The sequence below is a fragment of the Lampetra fluviatilis genome, chromosome 35 (assembly GCF_964198595.1).
Source record: "Lampetra fluviatilis chromosome 35, kcLamFluv1.1, whole genome shotgun sequence".
In the NCBI taxonomy this organism is placed as follows: Eukaryota; Metazoa; Chordata; class Hyperoartia; order Petromyzontiformes; family Petromyzontidae; genus Lampetra; species Lampetra fluviatilis.
This window is the reverse complement of record NC_136309.1, coordinates 9083007-9106047: the sequence shown is the minus strand read 5'-3', so window position 1 is coordinate 9106047 and position 23041 is coordinate 9083007. Positions and strand designations below refer to the sequence as shown.

General features: G+C 46.2%; 1 protein-coding gene across 4 annotated transcripts in view; it reads left to right on the top strand.

Moving 5' to 3' along the window:
- The first annotated feature begins 3507 nt into the window (after positions 1-3507).
- SPATA20 (spermatogenesis associated 20) overlaps positions 3508-23041 on the top strand; it is a 108792-nt gene continuing 89258 nt past the window's right edge. The window contains exon 1 of one of the 4 annotated variants that reach the window (XM_078872905.1): positions 3508-3538. Coding sequence is in view for 1 of the 4 variants with exons in the window: in XM_078872903.1 (XP_078729029.1) it covers positions 20614-20786 (173 nt within the window). In the remaining 3 variants the exon portion in view is untranslated. Of the gene's footprint in view, positions 3539-20006; positions 20049-20539; positions 20787-21986; positions 22014-23041 lie in introns of those variants that run through there. The other 3 variants (XM_078872904.1, XM_078872903.1, XM_078872906.1) reach the window with 3 other exon arrangements.

Below are 23041 nucleotides of genomic sequence, written 5' to 3'. Positions count from 1 at the left end.
GTGTGTATGATGGAGCATGTGCGTGTGTGTGTGATGGAGCGTGCGTGTGTGTGTGATGGAGCGTGCGTGTGTGTGTGATGGAGCGTGCGTGTGTGTATGATGGAGCGTGTGCGTGTGTGTGTGATGGAGCGTGTGTGTGTGTGATGGAGTGTGCGTGTGTGTGTGATGGAGCGTGCGTGTGTGTGTGATGGGGCGTGCGTGTGTGTGTATGTGCATGTGATGGAGCGTGCGTGTGTGTGTGTGTGATGGAGCGTGCGTGTGTGTATGATGGAGCGTGTGTGTGTGTGTGATGGAGCGTGCGTGTGTGTGTGTGTGATGGGGCGTGCGTGTGTGTGTGTGATGGGGCGTGTGTGTGTGTGATGGGGTGTGTGTGTGTGTGATGGGGCGTGCGTGTGTGTGTATGTGATGGAGCGTGCGTGTGTGTGTGATGGGGAGCGGTTAGCGCCACGCTGCGCTACGAACCCAGCGATCCGGGTTCGATTCCCGCTCACGGCCAACTACCGGTGACGAATTATCTGAACCGGTCCTGCGCCTCCCCTAGATCGACTCAGCCTCAATATGAGTACCTGGTGCGCTGTGTAAACATCGCCACCGGGGAGACAAAGGCGGACGGGCGTGGTGCTGGCCACCCACCCCCTCGCGTGCCGTGCCGGCCTTCTCGCTTAACAGCACTTGCCCCTAGTCTTTTACAGGCTACACGGGGGATCTTTGTCTTCATGTGCGCGCGCGCATGTGTTAAATTACTGCACGATCAGTGTGTGTAGTGTGTGTGTTCAATCACTGCAAGATAAGTGTGATGTGTGTGTGTCCAGTGTTCGATACGTGTATGTTAAAATCACTGCATGATCAGTGTGTGTGATGTGTGTGGTGTGTGTTTAAACGTGGGTGGAAGCGCATGTGCGTGTGATGTCTTTAAACGTGTGCGGCGTGTGTGAGTGCGCGTGTGTCTTCGGCTCAGCCGTAATGAGAAACCTGGTTTTGGTGTCAACATCAGAACTGGGGAGACAAAGTCGGCCGGGCGTGGTTCTGGACACAGTTCCTTGCCTTCGTAGGGTGCTCGCTAACAGCACTTGCCCCAAACAGTCTGTATAGGCCACACGGGGGATCTTTGTCTTCGTCAAGCACTGCACGATCAGTGTGTGTGTGCGATGCGTATGTGTTCAAGCGTGGGCGGGTGTGTGCGTGTGTCCGATGTCGGGGGGAGCGGTAGTGTAGCGGTTAGCGCGCTGCACGACGAACCTGGCGACCCGGGATCGATTCCCGCTCACGGCAAACACCAGTGACGATTATCTGAACCGGTCCTGGGCCTCCCCTAGGTCGACTCAGCCTCAAATGAGTACCTGGTGCGATGTGTAAACATCGCCACTGGGGAGACAAAGGCGGTCGGGCGTGGTGCTGACCACCCACCCCTTGTGTACCATTCCGGCCTTCATAGGTGCTCGCTAACAGCACTTGCCCCAACAGTCTGTTCAGGCGAAACGGGGGATCTTTGTATTTTGTGTGGGTGTCTCCAATGACTGCACAATATGTGCCTGGCTGTGTGCTGTGTTCGCTGAAAATCCGGTGCTCGCTAACACGACTTGACCTCGACAATATGACCACTGTGTTAAAACGGAGAGATGTATGTGTGTGAGAGAGCGTACGGATGGGATGTGCGTACACACAAATGATGAATGCACAAATCAAAGGGGAGGAGGGTGGGGGGGTGGATTGGTTTGCGTATTCAATGTCCCCACACAGCATTGCACTGCTGCTCGATTTAAACAGTGAACCCGTGTGAGTGAATATGAAGGTAGTGGCCGTGAATGCGCGTGCAATTAATGCACGAATTAAGGAGGTGTGTGTGTGTGTGTGTCTGTGTGTCTGTGTGTGTGTCTGTGTGTGTGTGTGCGTGCGTGTGGTGGGGAGCGGTAGTGTAGCAGTTAGCGCGATGCGCTACGAACCCGGCGACCCGGGTTCGATTCCCGCTCACGGCCAACACCAGTGACGATTATCTGAACTGGTCCTGGGCCTCCCCTAGGTCCAATCAGCCTCAAATGAGTACCTGTGAGATGTGTAAACATCGCCACTGGGGAGACAAATGCGGCCGGGCGTGGCGCTGGCCTTAATCGGTGCACGCTAACAGAACTTGCCCCGAAATAATTCATCAAGGCTATAAGGGGGATCTATGACTTTGTTTAGTGAATACACGGGAGTGTGTGTGGTGTGTGTGTGTGGTGTGTGTGTGTGGTGTGTGCGTGTGTGGGGTGTGTGGGGTGTGTGGGGTGTGTGGGGTGTGTGGGGTGTGTGGGGTGTGTGGGGTGTGTGTGGTGTGTGTGTGTGTTGTGTGTGTGTGGTGTGTGTTTTAACGTGTGTGTGTTTATGTGTTCAGCGAATGCAAGTGTGTGCTTGTGGGAGTTTGTGTGTGTGTGTGTTTTCACGTGTATGCGAGTGTGCACACGAGATTGTGATGTGTGTGGGAGGTATTGACGCGGCTGGTGTGAATTTGCTCTCTGAATGAGAGCGGAGAGGCACGCTGCCTGCACCTTCTTGGACATCTATGTCAATAACAATCATAGCAATTCATGTTTACCCTAGTTAGCCCCGCTGAGTTTCAAGACTGTTTCAAAGAGGAACGCGCATTGAGAGATTTTGGTCAAATTCCATTAGCGAGTGGTTGGCAGGTGTATGCGTTCGGCCAATTCTATTGTGCAAAAAAACCATCAGCAGTTCCTGAAGAATTGTTAAGACAAGAAGACCACGCTGTATATACGGTGACAAACAGCAACTTCCATCTCCTGGTCACACCTCTGAGCCCCACTCCTACAACACCCGAGTCTCTTTATGCATGTACGTGTGTGTCAGTCACTTGGTGGCTATACATTTTCGCGTGTACGATTAAATTAAACGCACACAAAACGGAACACCATGGGCAGATACGTGTTCAACGTGGTTGTGGTATTATGTTGAGGTGTGCGAAGGGGCCGTCCATAAATGACGTCACGCGATTTTGGACGATTTTTGACCCCCCCCCCCCTTCGTCACACGGCGTCACAAAAAGTCAGATCCCCCCTCAAATATGACGTCACAAAGCTCTGACCCCCCCCCCCCCCCAAATAAAAATGCTTCAAATCGCTTTAAACTATTGTCATTGTAGTGCGCATTTAATGTGGCGATGCACTCTGATGTTGTTAGAGGAAGCATTTATTAAAAAGTATAATTAATTAAGTAGAATGTGTTATCTATATTTATTTAAAGTTGCGCATTTTGATGTGACGTCACATTTCTCACCCCCCCCCCCCCCCCCAGGTACGTGACGTCATTAATGGACGGCCCCTAACGTGTGGGGAGGTTAGCGCTACGCTGCGCTCCGAACCTGTCCCACCCCGAGTTCGATTCCCGTTCACGGCCAACACCGATGACAAGTATCTGAACCGGTCCTGGGTCTCCCAAGAGCGAAGTCAAATCAGCCTCAAATGAGTACCTGGTGCGGCGTGTAAACATCGCCACTGGGGAGACAAAGGCGGACGGGCGTGGTGTGCCATGCCGGCTTTCACAGGTGCTACTCGCTACTAACAGCACTTGCCCGAACCGTGTGTTAAGACTACACGAGGGGGTCTGTGTGTGTTGTCAAGAGCGTTCGTGTACGTGGCAAGCGCACTGCGCTAGGATCCCGTTCACGGCCAAGGGGCCGTCCATAAATGACGTCACGCACCTGCGCAACTTTAAATAAATATAGACAACACGTTCTATTTAATTAAATACTTTTTAATAAATGCTTCCTCCTACAACATCAGAGTGCAGCGCCACATAAATTTTGAAGCATGTTTTTTTTTGGGGGGGGGGGGTAGAGCTTTGTGACGTCATATTTGTGGGGGGGTCTGACTTTTTGTGACGCCGTGTGACGAGGGGGGGGGTCAAAAAACCTCCAAAATCGCGTGACGTCATTAATGGACTGCCGCCAACATCAAGTGACAAAACCCCTCTCTGGCTTCCCCTACGTCTACTCAGCCTTCAACGAGGACATTAGCTCTGGGGAGAAAAAGGTGGCCGGTGCCTGGTACAGCACGGGCTACATCGCCTCCCCCGTGTTGCCTCGTCGGCCTTCAAAGGAAGCTTGCCAACAGCAAACTTGCGACTGGCCTATACGGGGGATCTTTGTCTTTGTGCGTGGGTGTTCGTGCATGTGACTGCATGCAGCTCGCTGGCGCCCCCATTCAGCTCCGTCCACTGCTCGTCACATCTGTAAAGGAAAAGAACACCCACTTATATAATCGTAACAGTAACATCAATGCGAGATAGAAAACCTTGCGTTTCAAACAACACACACGCACACACAAACGTGTACGAAAAGCGCACAGCCTTAATTGGACATTATGTAAAAACCATGAGCGGTTCCTGAAGAGCTGGTGGTGACCTCACACGAAGAAGAACACAATGTCAGTTGTTCAGGAACTGCTGATTGTGTTTTTTTTATTACTGTACGATTAAAAATCAATTCAACGTGTGCATGATGAAAAATAAGAATTAGTTTTAGCTCTTTATGGAAATTAAACAGGTGTTAAGATGGCAAAACCCCAAATAGATTCCTTTTGCATTAATCACACAATCTTGGAGCAAAACATACAAACAAACATGCTCTGATTTCTTATCTTTAATAATTTTGGATACTGGCCAAAGGGTCTCATAGATGACGGTCTACATGGTGTTGTGTGTACATTTGGTTGTTGTTCATGTCTTGTTATGTACGTTTTGTTGCATTTCATCGTGCATTGAATTACAATCATCGAGAGATAACAGTGGTCTACAGCCAAAATTCTTCCGAAAACACATTCCTGCCGAGGGAGCTGGTAGGAACGTTGAGTTGCTCGGTCAATGGCCAGGGTCAACGGCGGCGTGGTGTATTCCGCAAATATGGCCGACTGTGAGGGCAGGCACAAGCCGGCGTGAGTAGGTTAAACGTTGAGTTTTATAAGGGCACCACGGGGTGACCAGCCCCTCCCCACCCAGCCCCACCCCTCCCAACCAGCCCCTCCCCACCCTCCCCACTCTCCCCACCCAGCCCCTCCCCACTCTCCCCACCCAGCCCCTCCCCACCCTCCCCTACCCACCCAGCCCCACCCTCCCCACCCAGCCCCTCCTCACCCTCCCCTCCCCACCCAGCCCCTCCTTCCCCACCCAGCCCCTCCCTGCACGACGGACGGACACAATAATCCCCTGTGGGCTGGTGTAACCAGGAGGTTCCTACCAGTATAAATCTAGCCCAACTTCACTAATTCTGGGTCACTGAGAATGAAAATGATGCTTACGATTGTTGATTGGCTCTAGTTTCCAAGATATGCTACTGGGTCAGTATATACGACCCTTGACTTGGGAATGGCGGAGGATAAGTGAGTTATAAAGGGAAGGGATCTCAATTTAAACCAGAAATGACTAAAATACATCTTTGACTGGATCTATTAATACATATATGACTAGGTTTGGACAGTACTTGCTTTTTGAGCAAAACAATGAATGATGCAATCTGAACCTAATATTGCATCATACGCGATATGAATTGCATCATGTTATTCCTAAAAGTCATGGATGATGCAATCATAACTAGGCTTACATCCCTCTGCTGAAGAAATTGCCCGATATCAGCTGTAGAAATCATACAGTGTCGTGCTCTCTTATTTGTCAGTGTTTGATTTTGCAAAGGACAACATTTCTGAGAATAGGTATTCCCATTTTTTCTGGCAACAAAACAGGTGTTGAGATGTTAAAACACCAAACTGAAACATTTTACAAGGAATCATGTCTGCATTAAGCACAATACTTGTGGTCAGAATGCAAACAAAAAAGATACTCTGATAATATATGCATTGTCTTTGAAACTGATTGGTCCACACCAGAGACAGCTTTCTTTTGAGCCTCGTCTCAAACGGTGTTAGACCAGAGGACGCCAAAAGGCGTACAGCTCAAAGACAAGCTCGGGGTGAGCAGGTACATCATGGGACCTCCTTTGCCAGTACCAAGATCTGAGAAGAGGTTTTCCCCTTTTTTCTGTCAACAAAACAGGTGTTGAGATGTTAAAACACCAAACTTGTTTTGTTGCCAGAAGAAAGGGGAAAAACTATTCTAATACATTGTTTGCACTCTCATCTCGACTTTTCACCACAGAACTGCGGAGCAGTGAGCGACGAAAATGGCGAGCGATTTCACCAGGACATTGCAACAATGGAGAAATGCTATCAGTGCAAATGGAGCCCATCAATGCTTGCAGACTATCGCTGGACAGTGACAAGAAATGCTCCATTTAATGAATACAAGAGACAAGCCAAGAAGCGCTGAGTAGACACTGATTGAGGACTAAGCTATGTACTTATATATACATAATAGTTTTTTGCCTTTTGTTTCATTATCAATTTTATTTTTACAACCCTTTTACTGACTTTTTAAGTGTTACATGAACATGCCAGGTGACATGTTATCATGTAAAGCAACCATAAGCACATGAAAAGACATAGGTTCACAATTTATAAGTAAAACTCTACTATCTGCACAATATACATAGACGTAAAAAAAAATATTGGGAACAATAGCCAATCAGTTGTTTTCATTGTTATATTTGAATTCAGCACATCAAAATCCATAATAAACAGCACATTTCATCTCTGAAGCAGTCGACGTCTAAGAAATTGTAGACCAGTGTAATCGGTAGGCCAACTTAAAAATAAAAGTAGTGCAAATTTAAACTTTTTTACTCACTTTAAATAAGCCGGTGTGCAACAACGTGTTCAGATTAGTGATGTTCTCCTATTCCCAGTTGCTCTGTGCTTACGATCCGAGGGCAAATCTCCCGAGCGGCTGCACGAATGTTCGTTTCCCCAGTAAACTTGGAATCCCTTGGGAAAAGGCGTTGCTTTGTGTTTTTAATCGCAACAAACTCTCCCATAAGTAAAATAGCCGGGCGGCGGTGGCGCACGTGGCCTGTAATCCGGCACTGTGGAGGCAGCAGCGAGGGTTGGTGGATGACTCCAATGTTGCGAAACTCCCTCCCGGCCCTTGCCGTGTGCGTCAAGGAGGTGCCCAAACCCTGGCTTGCCAGGAGAAGGCAGTACAGCAAGTGTGGACTTTGTCTGTTCCGTCCGTATGGGATAACCCATAGTACTCGATGGATCTTCTCCGGATCGTCTGGTTTGCTCCCACATGTCAACACCCATTAATTGACTGATAACATCTTAATATATAGGGGACCGCAAGAACTGTGGCAATTGCTGGTGCCGGCTCGCCAAGTGGCTGCTGCTACCGCCTTCCCGTTTGTCTCTGGTTCCTCCTCAGCCTCTGAGTGAATACTCGCCACGTTAGAAGTTTAAACCATTGAATGAATGATGACTGCAACATTTTTTTTCTATTCATGTAGGGAGAAAGATATATGAAAAAGAGGTATTGTCTTGCTTGTCTATTTTGTTATTTATATTCTCCACAACGCTCATAATTATCTTCTTGGTTCTTTCGGTAAAGTCACGTAGAAGGGAAGTAATAAAATAATAAAAATAAAACATAATAAAATAAAATAATTCTCACGACGTTTCGGCTACAACGCAAGCAGCCGTCTTCAGGTGAAGAATGAGACACTACCAAGCTAGGAGCTTATATATAAGCTGAGTAGGAGGTGGAAGAGCGCCTTAACAAAAAGAATGTGCGTATGAAGAGGAATTTAGCATATTCATGGGAAATGCGTAGGAGGTTGGTGGGGGGGGTTTCAAAGTCATATTCTGCCCATGCATTATGCAGGATCAGCAGCACCAAGGGGGGGTGCAGGGAGTAGCATTAACAAAGGAAAGGAATGTTAATGATATGTAGCTGCAGTTACTAAACAACCACGTAGAAAACTAAAGTATAAACTACATAAAAAACTAAAGTTTAAACTGCATAGCACCATCAGTATACTTACTATACTCTACAATAAGCTGAGTTACTAACAGCAAGTAATACATTACACTTCTACGTCGTAAAAATTATATAATATGCTTCCATCTAAACTTTATTCTCTTACATCACACGAGCATATACCGTACTATATACTGCCATAGATAGACCCAACATTAAATTATATACTGTATTGCTATAAACCACCCTATACCTTATACATTTTAATATAACACTATGTATTATTCTACCCACCCTAATGTGTATCGAAATGGTTTATTACGTCCTTCCAATGATTGCTAAGCCAGAATCCATCTTCTCGGTTAAAATTGTCTCTGTGTTTGTATATGTGGATCGCCTCATGAACGAATCTCTCATGATAGCCAGATGGCTTGCAGAGAACCTCTGTCTTGGAGAAGTCAATGTCATGTGAGCCCACTGAGTTGTAACAGTGATCTGCCACGGCTGAGGTGTTTGTCCTACCGTGTTTCAGGTCAGCTTTATGTTCACGGATGCGGTCTGAGACATGTCGTTTGGTTTCCCCAATGTAACTGCTACCACAGAGGCAACTTAGTTTGTAGACGCCAGGGTACTGTATGTCTGGAACCACATCTTTTACAGACGGTACCAGATCACGGATTTTATGTACTGTGTTGAATCGGACCTGGATCTTGTGTTTAATCAGGATTTTGGATATCTTTTTTGTGACCCCAGCAATGTAGGGTAAGGTGATGGTCTTGAAAGGCTCCTCAACAGGATCCTTCTTGATGGTTGGAGTGATGGCTTTGCGGATTGTGTAGTCGGAGTAACCATTAGCCTTAAGAGCTTGGCGTACGTGTTTGAGTTCACTGGAAATGTGTTCATGGTCGGAGATGCATTGGGCTCTATGATATAGAGTCTTGATGAGGGAATTCTTCTGGGATGGATGGTGGTGGTAATTCGGTTTTAGGTAAGCATCCGTATGGGTGGCTTTCCTGTAGACAGAGTGGCTCGTTGAACCATCAGGTCTCCTTTTGATTAGGACATCCAAAAAGGGTAGCTTGCCATCTTTTTCGACTTCCATGGTGAATCTGATGGCTGGGTGTATGGAATTGATGTGGTCGAGAAATTGGTCTAGAGCAGGCCGGCCATGTGGCCAGATGACAAAAGTGTCGTCTACGTACCTCTTCCATAAGGTCGGGCGTAGAGTGGCAGTCTGGATGGCGTCCATCTCAAATTTCTCCATGAAGATGTTGGCTACAACCGGAGATAGGGGGGAGCCCATTGGGGTGCCCTCAGTTTGCTTGTAGAAAGTTTCATTCCAGGTGAAGTATGTATTGATTCTAGATTTGAAGCTTTCGTGACTGCAATGATTCATATTCTCAGGTTTTTTCGGTAAAGTCACGTAGGTAAAAACATTAAAATTAATGAAAGTAAAATAAAACAAAATAAAATTCACGACGTTTCGGAGGCAACACAAGTCTCCGTCATCAGGTGGGACCGTCACAGCCGAATTAGCTGCATCAAGTGAAGCAGTGATTCAAGATGTAATCCCTTATAAGCAAGTTGAAGGGAGGTGGAGAGGGGGGGGAGCTTATCAGGCTGTGGTAGCCAATGAATGGAAACGTATCGGGAGGGAGGAGGAGCGGTGATCAAAGACTGCACGCAGTGCTCAACACAATGAATGGAGACGTGTCGGGACGGAGGGCGAGCGGCGATCAAAGACTGCACGCAGTGCTCAACACAATGAATGGAGACGCGCCGGGACGGAGGGCGAGCGGTGATCAAAGACATCACGTAGTGCTCAACACAATGAATGGAAACGTGGCGAGCGGTGATCAAAGAACAATGAAGAGATTACTGTTAAACACTGTGGATGTTAACACTCGGTGAAGTAAATTAAAATAGTGCCTGTCAGATAAGATGGTCCAAAAAGTGTAATTAAGTCTTTTTTGCGTGGTTAATAACATCTTTCCAGTGATTACTGAGTTTGTACCCATCATCACGGTTGAAATTATGTCTGTGTTTGTATATTTGTATGGCTTCGTGTACAAACCTTTGATGGTAGCCCGGAGGTTTGCAGAGAACCTTGGTCTCGGAAAAGACAATTTCATGAGAGCCCGCCGAGTTGTAGCAATGATCGGCAACGGCCGAAGAATCAGTTCTGCCGTGTTTCAGATCTGACTTGTGCTCGCGGACACGATCAGCAACATGACGTTTTGTTTCTCCAATGTAGCAATCACCACAAATGCAACTCAATTTGTAGACTCCAGGATACTGTAAGTCAGGAACGACATCCTTCACAGATGGAATCAGATCACGGATTTTACAGTACAGTGCATAAAATCCGTGATCTGATTCCATCTGTGAAGGATGTCGTTCCTGACTTACAGTATCCTGGAGTCTACAAATTGAGTTGCATTTGTGGTGATTGCTACATTGGAGAAACAAAACGTCATGTTGCTGATCGTGTCCGCGAGCACAAGTCAGATCTGAAACACGGCAGAACTGATTCTTCGGCCGTTGCCGATCATTGCTACAACTCGGCGGGCTCTCATGAAATTGTCTTTTCCGAGACCAAGGTTCTCTGCAAACCTCCGGGCTACCATCAAAGGTTTGTACACGAAGCCATACAAATATACAAACACAGACATAATTTCAACCGTGATGATGGGTACAAACTCAGTAATCACTGGAAAGATGTTATTAACCACGCAAAAAAGACTTAATTACACTTTTTGGACCATCTTATCTGACAGGCACTATTTTAATTTACTTCACCGAGTGTTAACATCCACAGTGTTTAACAGTAATCTCTTCATTGTTCTTTGATCACCGCTCGCCACGTTTCCATTCATTGTGTTGAGCACTACGTGATGTCTTTGATCACCGCTCGCCCTCCGTCCCGGCGCGTCTCCATTCATTGTGTTGAGCACTGCGTGCAGTCTTTGATCGCCGCTCGCCCTCCGTCCCGACACGTCTCCATTCATTGTGTTGAGCACTGCGTGCAGTCTTTGATCACCGCTCCTCCTCCCTCCCGATACGTTTCCATTCATTGGCTACCACAGCCTGATAAGCTCCCCCCCCTCTCCACCTCCCTTCAACTTGCTTATAAGGGATTACATCTTGAATCACTGCTTCACTTGATGCAGCTAATTCGGCTGTGACGGTCCCACCTGATGACGGAGACTTGTGTTGCCTCCGAAACGTCGTGAATTTTATTGTGTTTTATTTTACTTTCATTAATTTTAATGTTTTTACCTACGTGACTTTACCGAAAAAACCTGAGAATAAGTATGTATTGGTTAAGCAGTGTCTCACCAGGGGGGGTACCCCAGCATTCAGTCCTTGATGAACCAAGTCTTCAATGATTGCGATGGTGTCAGGTACAGGAACCTTGGTGAATAAGGAAACCACATCAAAACTGACAAGCAGGTCGTCTGGGGACAGGGCAATCCCCTTGATTGTCGATACCAGGTCAGTAGAGTTTAGTACCGCAGAGGTGGTTTTTCCAGTGAAAGGCCGTAGGATTTCAGACAAAAAACGAGCCAATTTATAGGTGGGGGAGTTGATAGTAGAGACAATGGGACGAAGAGGTGTATCTTCTTTATGTATCTTTGGCAAGCCGTATAATCTTGGTGGCCTGGCTGCAGCAGGTTTCAACGAGAACTGTTTGGTCTGATCAAATAATGCGGTTGAATCAGAAATGATTTTGTTGGTTTTAGTGACGAGGCTGTTGGTGGGGTCTCTTTTTATTTTTGTATAGCTGCCATCGTTTAAACTTTAGTTTTTTATGTAGTTTATACTTTAGTTTCCTACGTGGTTGTTTAGTAACTGCAGCTACATATCATTAACATTCCTTTCCTTTGTTAATGCTACTCCCTGCACCCCCCCTTGGTGCTGCTGATCCTGCATAATGCATGGGCAGAATATGACTTTGAAACCCCCCCCCCACCCACCTCCTACGCATTTCCCATGAATATGCTAAATTCCTCTTCATATGCACATTCTTTTTGTTAAGGCGCTCTTCCACCTCCAACCCAGCTTATATATAAGCTCCTAGCTTGGTAGTGTCTCATTCTTCACCTGAAGACGGCTGCTTGCGTTGTAGCCGAAACGTCGTGAGAATTATTTTATTTTATTATGTTTTATTTTTATTATTTTATTACTTCCCTTCTACGTGACTTTACCGAAAGAACCAAGAAGATGAATCCCTGCAGTCACGAAAGCTTTAAATCGAAGCTCATAATTATATTGTGTTTCGTATAATATGTATATGGGTCCTAAAAGGGGCACCGTGGTGGCGAGATGTTAACTAGCTTGCCTGATATACAGGGGTCGTGGGTTCGATCACAACCCTGATGGCTGTATATTTGGAGCTTGCATATTCTCTCCACGGCCGTATGGATATTTCTCCAGATCATCCGGTTTTCCCCTCCACATTTAATTTAGAATCAACATGCGTTTAGAGTATTTGGCTGCTATAAATGTCCACGTGATCAGCCACTTCTATCATTCGTGGACAGGTCACTTCCAAAAAAGAGCTATATCGCTCAGTGGGCCTTACCTGATGAAATAAAAATAGTAGATAAAATATCGTACAAAGAGGGCCCTTGCCTATACACGCCTGGCAGTTCATCAGCATGGGTTGTGTAGTGACATAGCGCCGACTGCTGTCCAGCAGCAGCAACTCCCGTGGACAGTTAGCGCACACGCCGTCGAGCATATACACGGCGTGTGTGCTGGCAGGGCGGAGGAACTGGGGCAAGGGTCACGGAAGACCTTATTGGGAAGCCCCTGGAACCCGCTAGTGGGTTCGAGAAGGGAGGCGCGGTCAGGGTGGAGCCAGGGTGGAACCACGCCGTGCCGAGTAGAATAAAAGCAGCGGAGAAAAAGAGCTCTGGGCTACCAGTTCTGGGAGTGGACTCGTATCGCCGTCGTTGTCGTCTTCGCCGCCTTCATCGCTGTTGCCTTGACTCGATAATTGCACAGCCGGACAGTTCTCGGCTGTCTCGGTCGACGCCGTCGGTGCAAACGTGGTTAGGGTTGTGTCTAGGCCGGGCTGTACGGCAACGGGAGCGAGAAGGAGGCAATCCTGTGTGTGAACGGCCGAAAGGTGTTACAATAAAAGGTGCCTCCTGCAACTACCTCGTCTCCGACTTGTGCTACACTACACTTGCATTGAATCAGTGCCGGTGAAAGTATGCATTCCCAAAAGGCTGTGGAGCCAAAGGGTTGGGTAAAATATTACTTTTGCCCGTCCAAGGATGGGTGTATTGCAGTAAATCTGAAACTTGCAAGCAAAAAGCAGACTGCGACGTGATATTCATTGTATCCATTCGTGTGCAATTTGTAAGGCCGCGGTGACACAGACTTATCTCATTGAAAGGTTATAATCCCTTGTTCATCATGATGTCCTTTTTAGTTCTACATCTCAATAGCGTTATGGAGATCGCGTGACGTGAGGGTTCTGCCTTTGTAGTGATGGTTATAAGTTGACGCTGAAGAGGGGGGAGGAGGCGCCTTGCCCCCCCATGTAGGGTGATGTTACCCGCTAATTATAATTATTAATGGAGGGGGGGTGTCCATTTGGAGGACATCACCTGTTCATGATTATTAATGAGGGGGGCTGATCGATGTGGAGTGACGTCAGCAGCTCATGATTATTAATGAGGGGCAGGTCCATGTGGAGGACGTAATCTGTTCATGCTTATTAATGAGGAGGGCTGGTCAAAGTCGAGTGACGTCACGCGCGTTACACACTGACATTCTTGGGTAAATATAGTAGTAAATATAGAGGGATATCGTCTGCGAATGTTTTTTTTAACTTTTGAACTAGTGTTCAATCGTATCATATGTAATATACCATTAGCCATACACGCATATGTGTGGTGTCAATAACGGTATCGTTCAACAAAAAACATTAACAATTATAAATCAGTTTGCCATTTTGCCCGACAATTTGGACCTGGTACTGCTTGTCCGCTCTATAATTTACAATAGCATGGCATGTAACGCGAGCTCTGTGCAAAGCTCATACAATGGCTAGGCCATTGGAGAGGGGATTGGTGACAAATCTCTTCCCAACTCTGACTGTGGCTCCACTGACAGGAATGTGAATCTGCGCTCCATAGACAATGTAATGTTTAACACGTAGGCTTTCGCGACCGATAGTATCCATAATATAGCGGTTTCTTTTGGTTAGATCGCGTAAACATAAATGTGTCGTTAAACCCGCCACCACCCGACAGCCAACTAGTAAGGTTTGTCATATAAATGAAACATGGCAATTCGTTACTAGTTCAGCACATCGCTGTGTTGTAGAATAAACCCACTAGAATTGTAAATGTTGTGGGGGCGTCTTGTGGGACCTTTTTGCCAGTATCAAAGTATTAAAAATTATGAAAAGGTTTTACCCTTTCTGGCAATATATGCTTTGTCCGGTGTAGGTCAATCAGTTTCAAAGACAATACATCTATTATCAGAGTTTGTTTGCATGTTCACCACAAGTACGTGCGGTTAATGCAGACTTAATTCCTTGCAAAAGGTATCTATTTGCTATTTGTATTTCCAGAAATGGTCAAGCATATTATTATTTTTCATAGGTGGTTGTCGTTGGCAATAAAACGTGTAACCACCCTTGCAGTTTGCACGTCTCTGCGGATACTTGGTGGCAGAATGTTCACCAGAACGGGGAGCCATGGAGTGTGTGTTGGTTTCAGTGTTACGCCTATGATGCGCATTGCGTTATTAATTGTGATGTCATGAGATGGACAATGGATGGGGGGCTGAGCTATGGGTTCCAGGCTGAGTCGCTTAACTGAGAATGTCCTAACTTTTCAGCCTGTGTGTCAAACGTTCTCTCAACAAAGTTTGTGTAAATAACTTAATAATGGATGACACCGTTGTGGACACCCTGTACATCATATTCAAAATAAATACATTTACATTATTTATATCTAACGTTTCCAAATGTCAAGCACATATTCCGATCTAAGTTTAATAATAGCCTTACATATTTTGTGAATTGTTTTTATTTCACTGTTTGCTGGTTCCCATCAATCATGCTAATTGCTTATCAACGATCGTGCTTAGAATGCAAACAAAAAACTTTGTCACCCACAATTCAGAAATCATCTCATAGTTATCCAGTGTCCAAATTTGGCAAAATAGAAAAAAATCCCACAAATTACTAGTTTGGGATTATACACAAAGCGATAATCACCCCCTACTGCCAAACTAATGGCCCAGATCACTCTTTCAAACGAGACAATTGTGGTATCTTAAGTTCGAAACGGGTTAAAAAATTTTACTTAAAAACTTGAACTTAACCATTGTCAAGCCAATGAAATCCTATTTTTAAGAGCATCGAAATCCAACTTTGTTGGACAAAATTGTGCATTAGCTTTCGGAGGTTATAACGTGGTTTTCCATGACATATTTCGGTCCAACGTGCAAACGGGTTGTTGGTGTTGTTCAAAAGGGTCGTATTTCATTGTGTTTGCAATTTAGATTCTATCAGCGTCTGGGAAGTGTATCCCCATTATAATTTCAATGCAACTCGTTGTGCATGCATGTGTAGTGGGCACGTGACGACAGCGACGGTTGAAGTAGAGGCAACACGTATTTATTACAGCTTCACACTCAAAGAGGTAACGGCCTCTTCACCCGCTACTCTCAGGGGAGGTATTCCCACTCTGACTCGACTACTCTCAAGGGACTCCCTGACCTGGCCCATCCAAGGCACAGGTCTCGACCACCAGCCACACGAAGCCGGTCCTTACAAAGACATCGGCTCCGAGGCTCTGGGTCGCACCACTGGCTTGCTCTGCCCGGTCCTTAGAAGGACAGTGGGTCAAAGGAGTCCCAGGGTCTAGCTAGCTGGACTTCAGCCTTCAGCTGGTTCTTCGTCTTCAGCTTGTTCCAACTGACTTCTCTCTCTCAGGGTCTCGCCTTTTATACAATTCCCCACCGAGGGGCGGGGTTCTGTGGGATCACACACATCCCCCAGCCCCCTCCCCCCGAGCGGGGTCCCGGCTAGGGATATCACAACCGCCCCGCACAGATAAGTAATGGCAGTTAACTGGAGCTGGTGTGCGCGCGTTTCAATACCACCACCACACATGTACCCTCGTCTTGGGATTCCACCAAGGAGCATAACAAGTTGAAAGGTGCAGCCCTGAAATCACTCGCTCATGCCACTGCTAGCGGAAAGGCTTCCACTCGAGGGAGCTCTAAAGAGCCCCACTATAGTGGTTATATGGCTTATTATTTCACACTGACCAGGCGTCCTGGAGGAGGTGGGAGTATCCCACACGTTTCCCCACCACACAATGTGGTGTGCTCATCTTGGCGAAGGGATTTAAGGATCGTGTGCATTATTTCAACTGCCCTGCAAGGAGATGAAATTCTAACTGGCAGCCTTTGGATAGCAAGTCCAGTGTGCTAACCATAGCAGTATTCCTACCAGATTTTCTCACCAATATTGCAAGCCATTACTATAGGTAATTTTAATGCTTTGAATACTTACTGTATTATATTAAAATAAAAATGTTTACGAATGGACTACAGTATTTATTTGACTCTCATTATCAATGTTTACCATATACATTCATTGCACTCATTGTTTTATTTTATTTTAGTAACCCATGTTAAATACACGTTAATGTTGTATAAATCGTAATAACATCATGATGAAGACTGTTGACTTAATTTAAAATTAGTTGTATGATTGCTAATTATGCAAGTTGTTTTAAAACTACCACGATTCCCAATGACTGAATTAAGCTAAGAACAATGACTGGGCTACATTAATTTGAACCGACTCTCTCCGAATGGGTTACCCTGGAAATATGTCCAGGACAGCTCTCGCCATGGATATGCCCACGAGTCACGTGTCTGCTGCAGTCTACCAGCGACCCGGGAAATCTATCAGTGAGAAATTACTGTCATTCACACCAAGTCTCAAGGATTACCCTTGAGTCTCAAGTATTACCCTTGATACAATGTTGAGTGTATCACAGCCGTGCATTAGGTTTGCATGTTGTTTGTTTTTATTTACTTGTTTAAATTAAAAAAACCAAATTAGCACTGGCAGCAGCTGTAAATGGTTCAGGTTCTCGTGTTAAGGGTCGGCTCAAAAAAGTGTTGTCATTGCTCACAGTCACAGCCTCGTTGTGAGAGAACAGCAGGGAAACGAATCACAACGATCCAAGATTATTTGTTACATTTAATACTGGTACGAACCTCCTTGGTTACACCAGCCCACAGGGGATTATTGTGTTCATCGTGCAGGGAGGGGCTGGGTGGAGAGGGAGGGACTGGGTGGGGAGGGGCTGGGTGGGGAAGGGAGGATGGGGAGGGGCTGGGTGGGGAGGGTGGGGAGGGGCTGGGTGGGGCTGGGTGGGGAGTGGGAGGGATGGAGCTGGGTGGGGAGGGGCTGGTCCCCCCGTGATGCCCTTATAAAACTCAACGTGTAACCTACTCACGCCGGCTTGTGCCCGCCCTCACAGTCGGGCATATTTGCGGAATACACCACGCCGCCGTTGACCTTGACCATTGACCGAGCAACCCAACGTTCCTACCAGCTCCCTTTGCAGGAATGTGTTTTACTCGGAGTGTATTTACTGAGTGGTTCACATGAGCCTATTGCTGCTACGTAAACTAATTCAGTAACCGGACCCCTCTTCTCCAAAAGTAGACTCGTCTTTGCCTGCTGTGTGAGAGTTTAACGTTTCTGTGCATCTACTAACACGAGTTTCCCTCTTAGTTTCTTGGGGTTTGCCTCAGTTTCTTGTATACTTGTATTTCCCAACGATTTTAAGTGTGGTGGTGGGGGGGGGGAGTCTTACTGATTTAACCGTTTGGTCTTGATATGTATAGTGCTGTGTATGCAATTGTGTTCGCTCATGACCGAGCTGAATGTAAAATTCTTTACGTGTGAATTTTATTTGAAACAATGGGGGGGGGGGGGGGTGGAAGCCTAGAATTACAATCCCAGAATCCCTAGTGGTGGTGGCTCAGCAAAAATCTATTCTGTTGTAAAAAGTGAAAGGGCTATCAGCAGCTTACTAAGCGATACCACGAGAATATCAAGTACGACGATAATCGTTTGTGAAAAAAAATATATATACATATACTTGTTTGGATATATCCAGGCCAGTGGCCAGTCCATTAGCAAATGAACACCACTTTCTAGGAAGTCAGCAGTACAATAAAAAACAACACAATTTGTATTTATCATTTATCATCATCAGCCATAATAAATCTACTGCTGCATGAAGGCCCCAGGCCGCATCCACCTCTCATGATCCTACGTAAGTTGCATTTGGGGAGGTATTACTTGTTATTATTAATTACTAAATTTAGTCGGTAGATTTCGGGGTGGTGGTGTCTGTACTGACAATTTTGGCCAAAAGCTACAAATGTTATATATTCTGATTACAATTTGTGGACGAATTCATATTTTGTTGTCAGAGAATAAACACAGTAAATAGAATGTAGTTGAACGACATATCATGTCCTGTGGTGGACGATGCACTATGTAATATTGGCTTGGGCAGGAAGCGTCCATGGCTCGAGATAATTGACGATGGTGAAGAATCATAACAGAGTGGCAGTTAAAAGCGAGAACGCGTCCAAGAGTCCGTCTACCTACCGGGTAAGATGGAGCAATGAAATCAGCACATGTGTGCAGGTGCTAGAGGTGGGTTATTACGTTTCGGGATCGTGTGAGGCGGCGAACAGCTTGGGAAGGTCTTCATCCTGACGATGATCGTGAGAGATGATGACGACTTAGGGAGACAATCATCCAGGAGTGAATGGACAATGGCTGCTGATGATTATTGAGACCATGAAAGATGGCAGTCACTTTGGAGAAAATCATCCAGCAGTGGATGGACCACGGCTGCTGATGATTATTGAGACCGTGAAAGATGGCAGTCACTTGGGGAGAAAATCATCCAGCAGTGGATGGACCACGGCTGCTGATGAGTATTGAGACCGTGAAAGATGGCAGTCACTTTGGGAAAACTTCATCCAGCAGTGGATGGACCATGGCTGCTGATGATTATTGAGACCGTGAAAGATGGCAGTCACTTGGAGAGCCCTTCATCCAGCAGTGGATGGACTACGGCTGCTGATGATTATTGAGACCGTGAAAGATGACAGTCACTTTGGGAGAAAATCATCCAGCAGTGGATGGACCACGGCTGCTGATGAGTATTGAGACCGTGAAGGATGGCAGTCACTTTGGGAAAACTTCATCCAGCAGTGGATGGACCATGGCTGCTGATGATTATTGAGACCGTGAAAGATGGCAGTCACTTTGGGAAAAAATCATCCAGCAGTGGATGGGCCACGGCTGCTGATGATTATTGAGACCGTGAAAGATGGCAGTCATTTTGGGAAAACTTCATCCAGCAGTGGATGGACCATGGCTGCTGATGATTATTGAGACCGTGAAAGATGGCAGTCACTTTGGATAAAATCATCCAGTAGTGGATGGACCATGGCTGCTGATGATTATTGAGACCGTGAAAGATGGCAGTCACTTGGGGAGACCTTCATCCAGCAGTGGATGGATCACGGCTGCTGATGATTATTGAGACCGTGAAAGATGGCAGTCACTTGGGGAGACCTTCATCCAGCAGTGGATGGGCCACGGCTGCTGATGATTATTGAGACCGTGAAAGATGGCAGTCACTTGGAGAGCCCTTCATCCAGCAGTGGATGGACCACGGCTGCTGATGATTATTGAGACCGTGAAAGGTGACAGTCACTTTGGGAAAAAATCATCCAGCAGTGGATGGGCCACGGCTGCTGATGAGTATTGAGACCGTGAAAGATGACAGTCACTTTGGGAAAACTTCATCCAGCAGTGGATGGACCATGGCTGCTGCTGATTATTGAGACCGTGAAAGGTGACAGTCACTTTGAGAGAAAATCATCCAACCACGGCTGCTGATCATTATTGAGACCGTGAAAGGTGACAGTCACTTTGGGAGCCCTTCATCCAGCAGTGGATGGACCACGGCTGCTGCTGCTGCTGATGACACATTGTAAACACGATGTGAAATCAGCTGTCCCCCCCACCACGCAAGCTATATATATAAGTACCGTACTGAACCGCACAGCGTGCGCACCGCTCTGGTCGTTACGGTAACGCAGCGGGCAAGGTTCGTATTGCGCAATGGACACACACCACGGCACGTCTAATTTATACTGCCAAAACGTGAATTTTTAAGTTACAAAAAAAACACCTCGACGCAAACTGCATTCGTTCGCGAGGCTCGCTGGGAGGGGGTGCTCCTGTGAAACGCATATTTTGTTGTTGCTGTAAACGCGTAACGCAACATTGTTTTATTTCAAAGTTGAATACACTTAGAGGCGTGTAAATGGTGCAGTGCAGTGGACGTATTCGCACAGTCAGCAGCAGCAGTGCTGCACCGTGATAGCCGTATCTCGATTGAAGTCGTTAAGTCTTGCCTAAAATGTAGGCAGGACTTAAAAACATTATCGTAGCAAGGCTAAACAATTGTCAACGCCGTTAGTGCACTGCCGTGTACGGGTTTCACCAATGTTGTAGTACTCGCCGGACGCGCGGTTTGCTGCAAGGCCGCGCTTGTACTGTATCACGATTGTCTCATATTTATAGCGAACACACGCGAGTGGGAGTCTGATCGTCGTGAACACCGTCAATCAATACATTTTTAATTGTTACATTGGAGAACGTCACCAGCGATGTTGTCGTGGCTCAGAAGGCTTGCGAGCGCGGTCGCGGGCCCTACGCTCCGTACCGGTGCTCGGATAGTGGCGCTGCCGGGTCGGGTGGTGCCTTCCCCGGCCGAGGCGGCAACGCTCGCCGGTGCCTCCCGGCCCGCGCCCGGGGGCAGTAAGGAGGCGAGAACACAGCGGTGGGTCACGACCTCTCGCTTTTTTGCACCTTTTAAGTGGTCTACGCTTCACGTCGGGATGCCCGAAAGTCATTGTCGTTAGCCGCGGGTCAGTTTCCACTGCTGGATGAAGGCCAGAAATATCATCACGGCGATGGGTGTCTCCTCCCCCCAGGGAGTTGTTGTTTTTAGGTCTTCCGCGATGATGTCAAGCTCGGAGAGCCCTGCCCAAAGGCATCTCTAGGATTCTACTAGAGTCCACTGGCAATGTTAAGCCAAGGAGAACGTTACTTGAAACGTCTCGATTATCATCGAGGTTGCCTCACGTGTGTATGTGGAGCTTCTTTCGCACCGTACGTAGCCAACCGCGCGAACAGGAGGTGCGGGAGCTAAGGACGACGCATTGAACAACAACAAAAGCAGTTCTTAGGCTGGCAATATGAACATCTGCCATTACCACCGAGAAGACAATCACCCAGGAGATTGAGTGACTCAATCAGATCGAGTGCAAGGGGGTGGGGGAGTGGATCGTTATATCGGCGTTAAGCGATGTTTTAATCTAGCAGTGGCTTGATCATGGCCGATGGTGTTGTCAGACGCTCAGAGAGCTAAAGTCCCCAGGATGTGTTAATTGCACGTTGTTGAACTTATTTAGCACCGTACGTTGCCAACCGTGCTAATGTGGCTGTGTAAGCATCAGGCAATAACAACTCAAAGAATCATAAATGTGCCCTAATCTGACTGGGCCTCTGGCAATAACACTAAACCATTAACACACCCTAGAGATACCTTTGTATATGACTTGTTGAGTTTCTGGCATTATTAACACACAACCCTTGAGAATCGTAAAAAAAAGTGTGTTATCCACTTTTCATCAAACATTTATTCAAATGAAATTGACCAAACATCCCAAATGCAGGACGCACCTCGCGTGTTTTTTTCCGCATTAAAATGTAACTTTCGATACATGGGTGAGGGTCAAAGTTACAGATCACATTTGCAAATGTGGTTTTATCGAGCACTTTAAAACAGGCCGCAGGTTGTCCACCCATAGCTCGAGGTTAATTTACTTAAATGAGTATCTAGTGCAGGGCGTAAACTTCAGGACTTGGGAGACAAAGGTGGTTGGAAGGGCATGGTGCTGTTTACGCCACCACCCTGTATGCTGCTATTGTGACCTTAATAACTGTTCAGTGATGGCACTTTTCCCAAACAGACTCTGACGACTAAATGTGGATCTTTTCCTTGGTATGGGGGTGTATGTGTGCGTATAATAAGCGCGTCTGTTTTTATGTATGTCAGCAACGCGTAGATAAATAAGAATATGTCATAATCTCATGTTATACCATATTTGTTCCTTCAGGTGCATTGCCTTACATTCCATCCCCAAAAGTTGTCATAAATTACAATAATGTGCCTTGATAAATGTGCCCGTCCGCCCCATTCTTGTCTTACTTAAAATGTAGGATATTTTTTCTGATTTGTGTTTTCCTTGTTGCTTGTTCTTCATGGATATTTGTTCGAGGTACAATTAAAATGCTGACGCAGAACAGTAATAGTACATATGCCATACTAATTAGCCGTAAGTGCATCATTGAATATAAATGAGAGTGTAGGGGTGACCCAATTAAGTAAAAAAACACAATTGTCACTTAGCATAATTGCTGATTCCTTGTGGAGTTAACCTGCTTGTATAGTCAAGGGCCCCGTATACAGGGCACTCATATAAAAGGTGCAGCTATATTTAATAACATAGTAGTTATAATTGTTAGTCTACAAGTGGCTATGTTTTAATGGATATTTAAATCTTCACCATTGTGCTTGGGGTTGGACTCGTGGCACAACGGTTAAGCGCACTGCACTGTTAACCATGTGATGGGAGTTTGATTCCTAGCCACAGTTAACAGTGTTGAGTGATATATGAACAAGTCCTGGGTTCCCTCCTTCACGATATCCACATACTGACCAACACGGTGAAGAATGGTCAAATAACTAACACATCCTGTATATCCCTATAATACTGCAATGATATATTTTGGAAAGTATCCTCTTTTTTAACATTTGTAAAGAATGTTTGCCAACTTAATTAGGCAAGGAAAACATTGCATGGCAGTTATCACGCTAACGATTAGGATGAATAAGTATGTATTAGTGTAATTACCCATTGAGAGCCTAGACTATAAACATGTGTAGGGTGTGCAGTGTGTTAAAAAATATATTTGTACTCGATGGTTGGGAAATAAAAAGTGATTTGCAGGAAAATTCCAGCGCTAGCT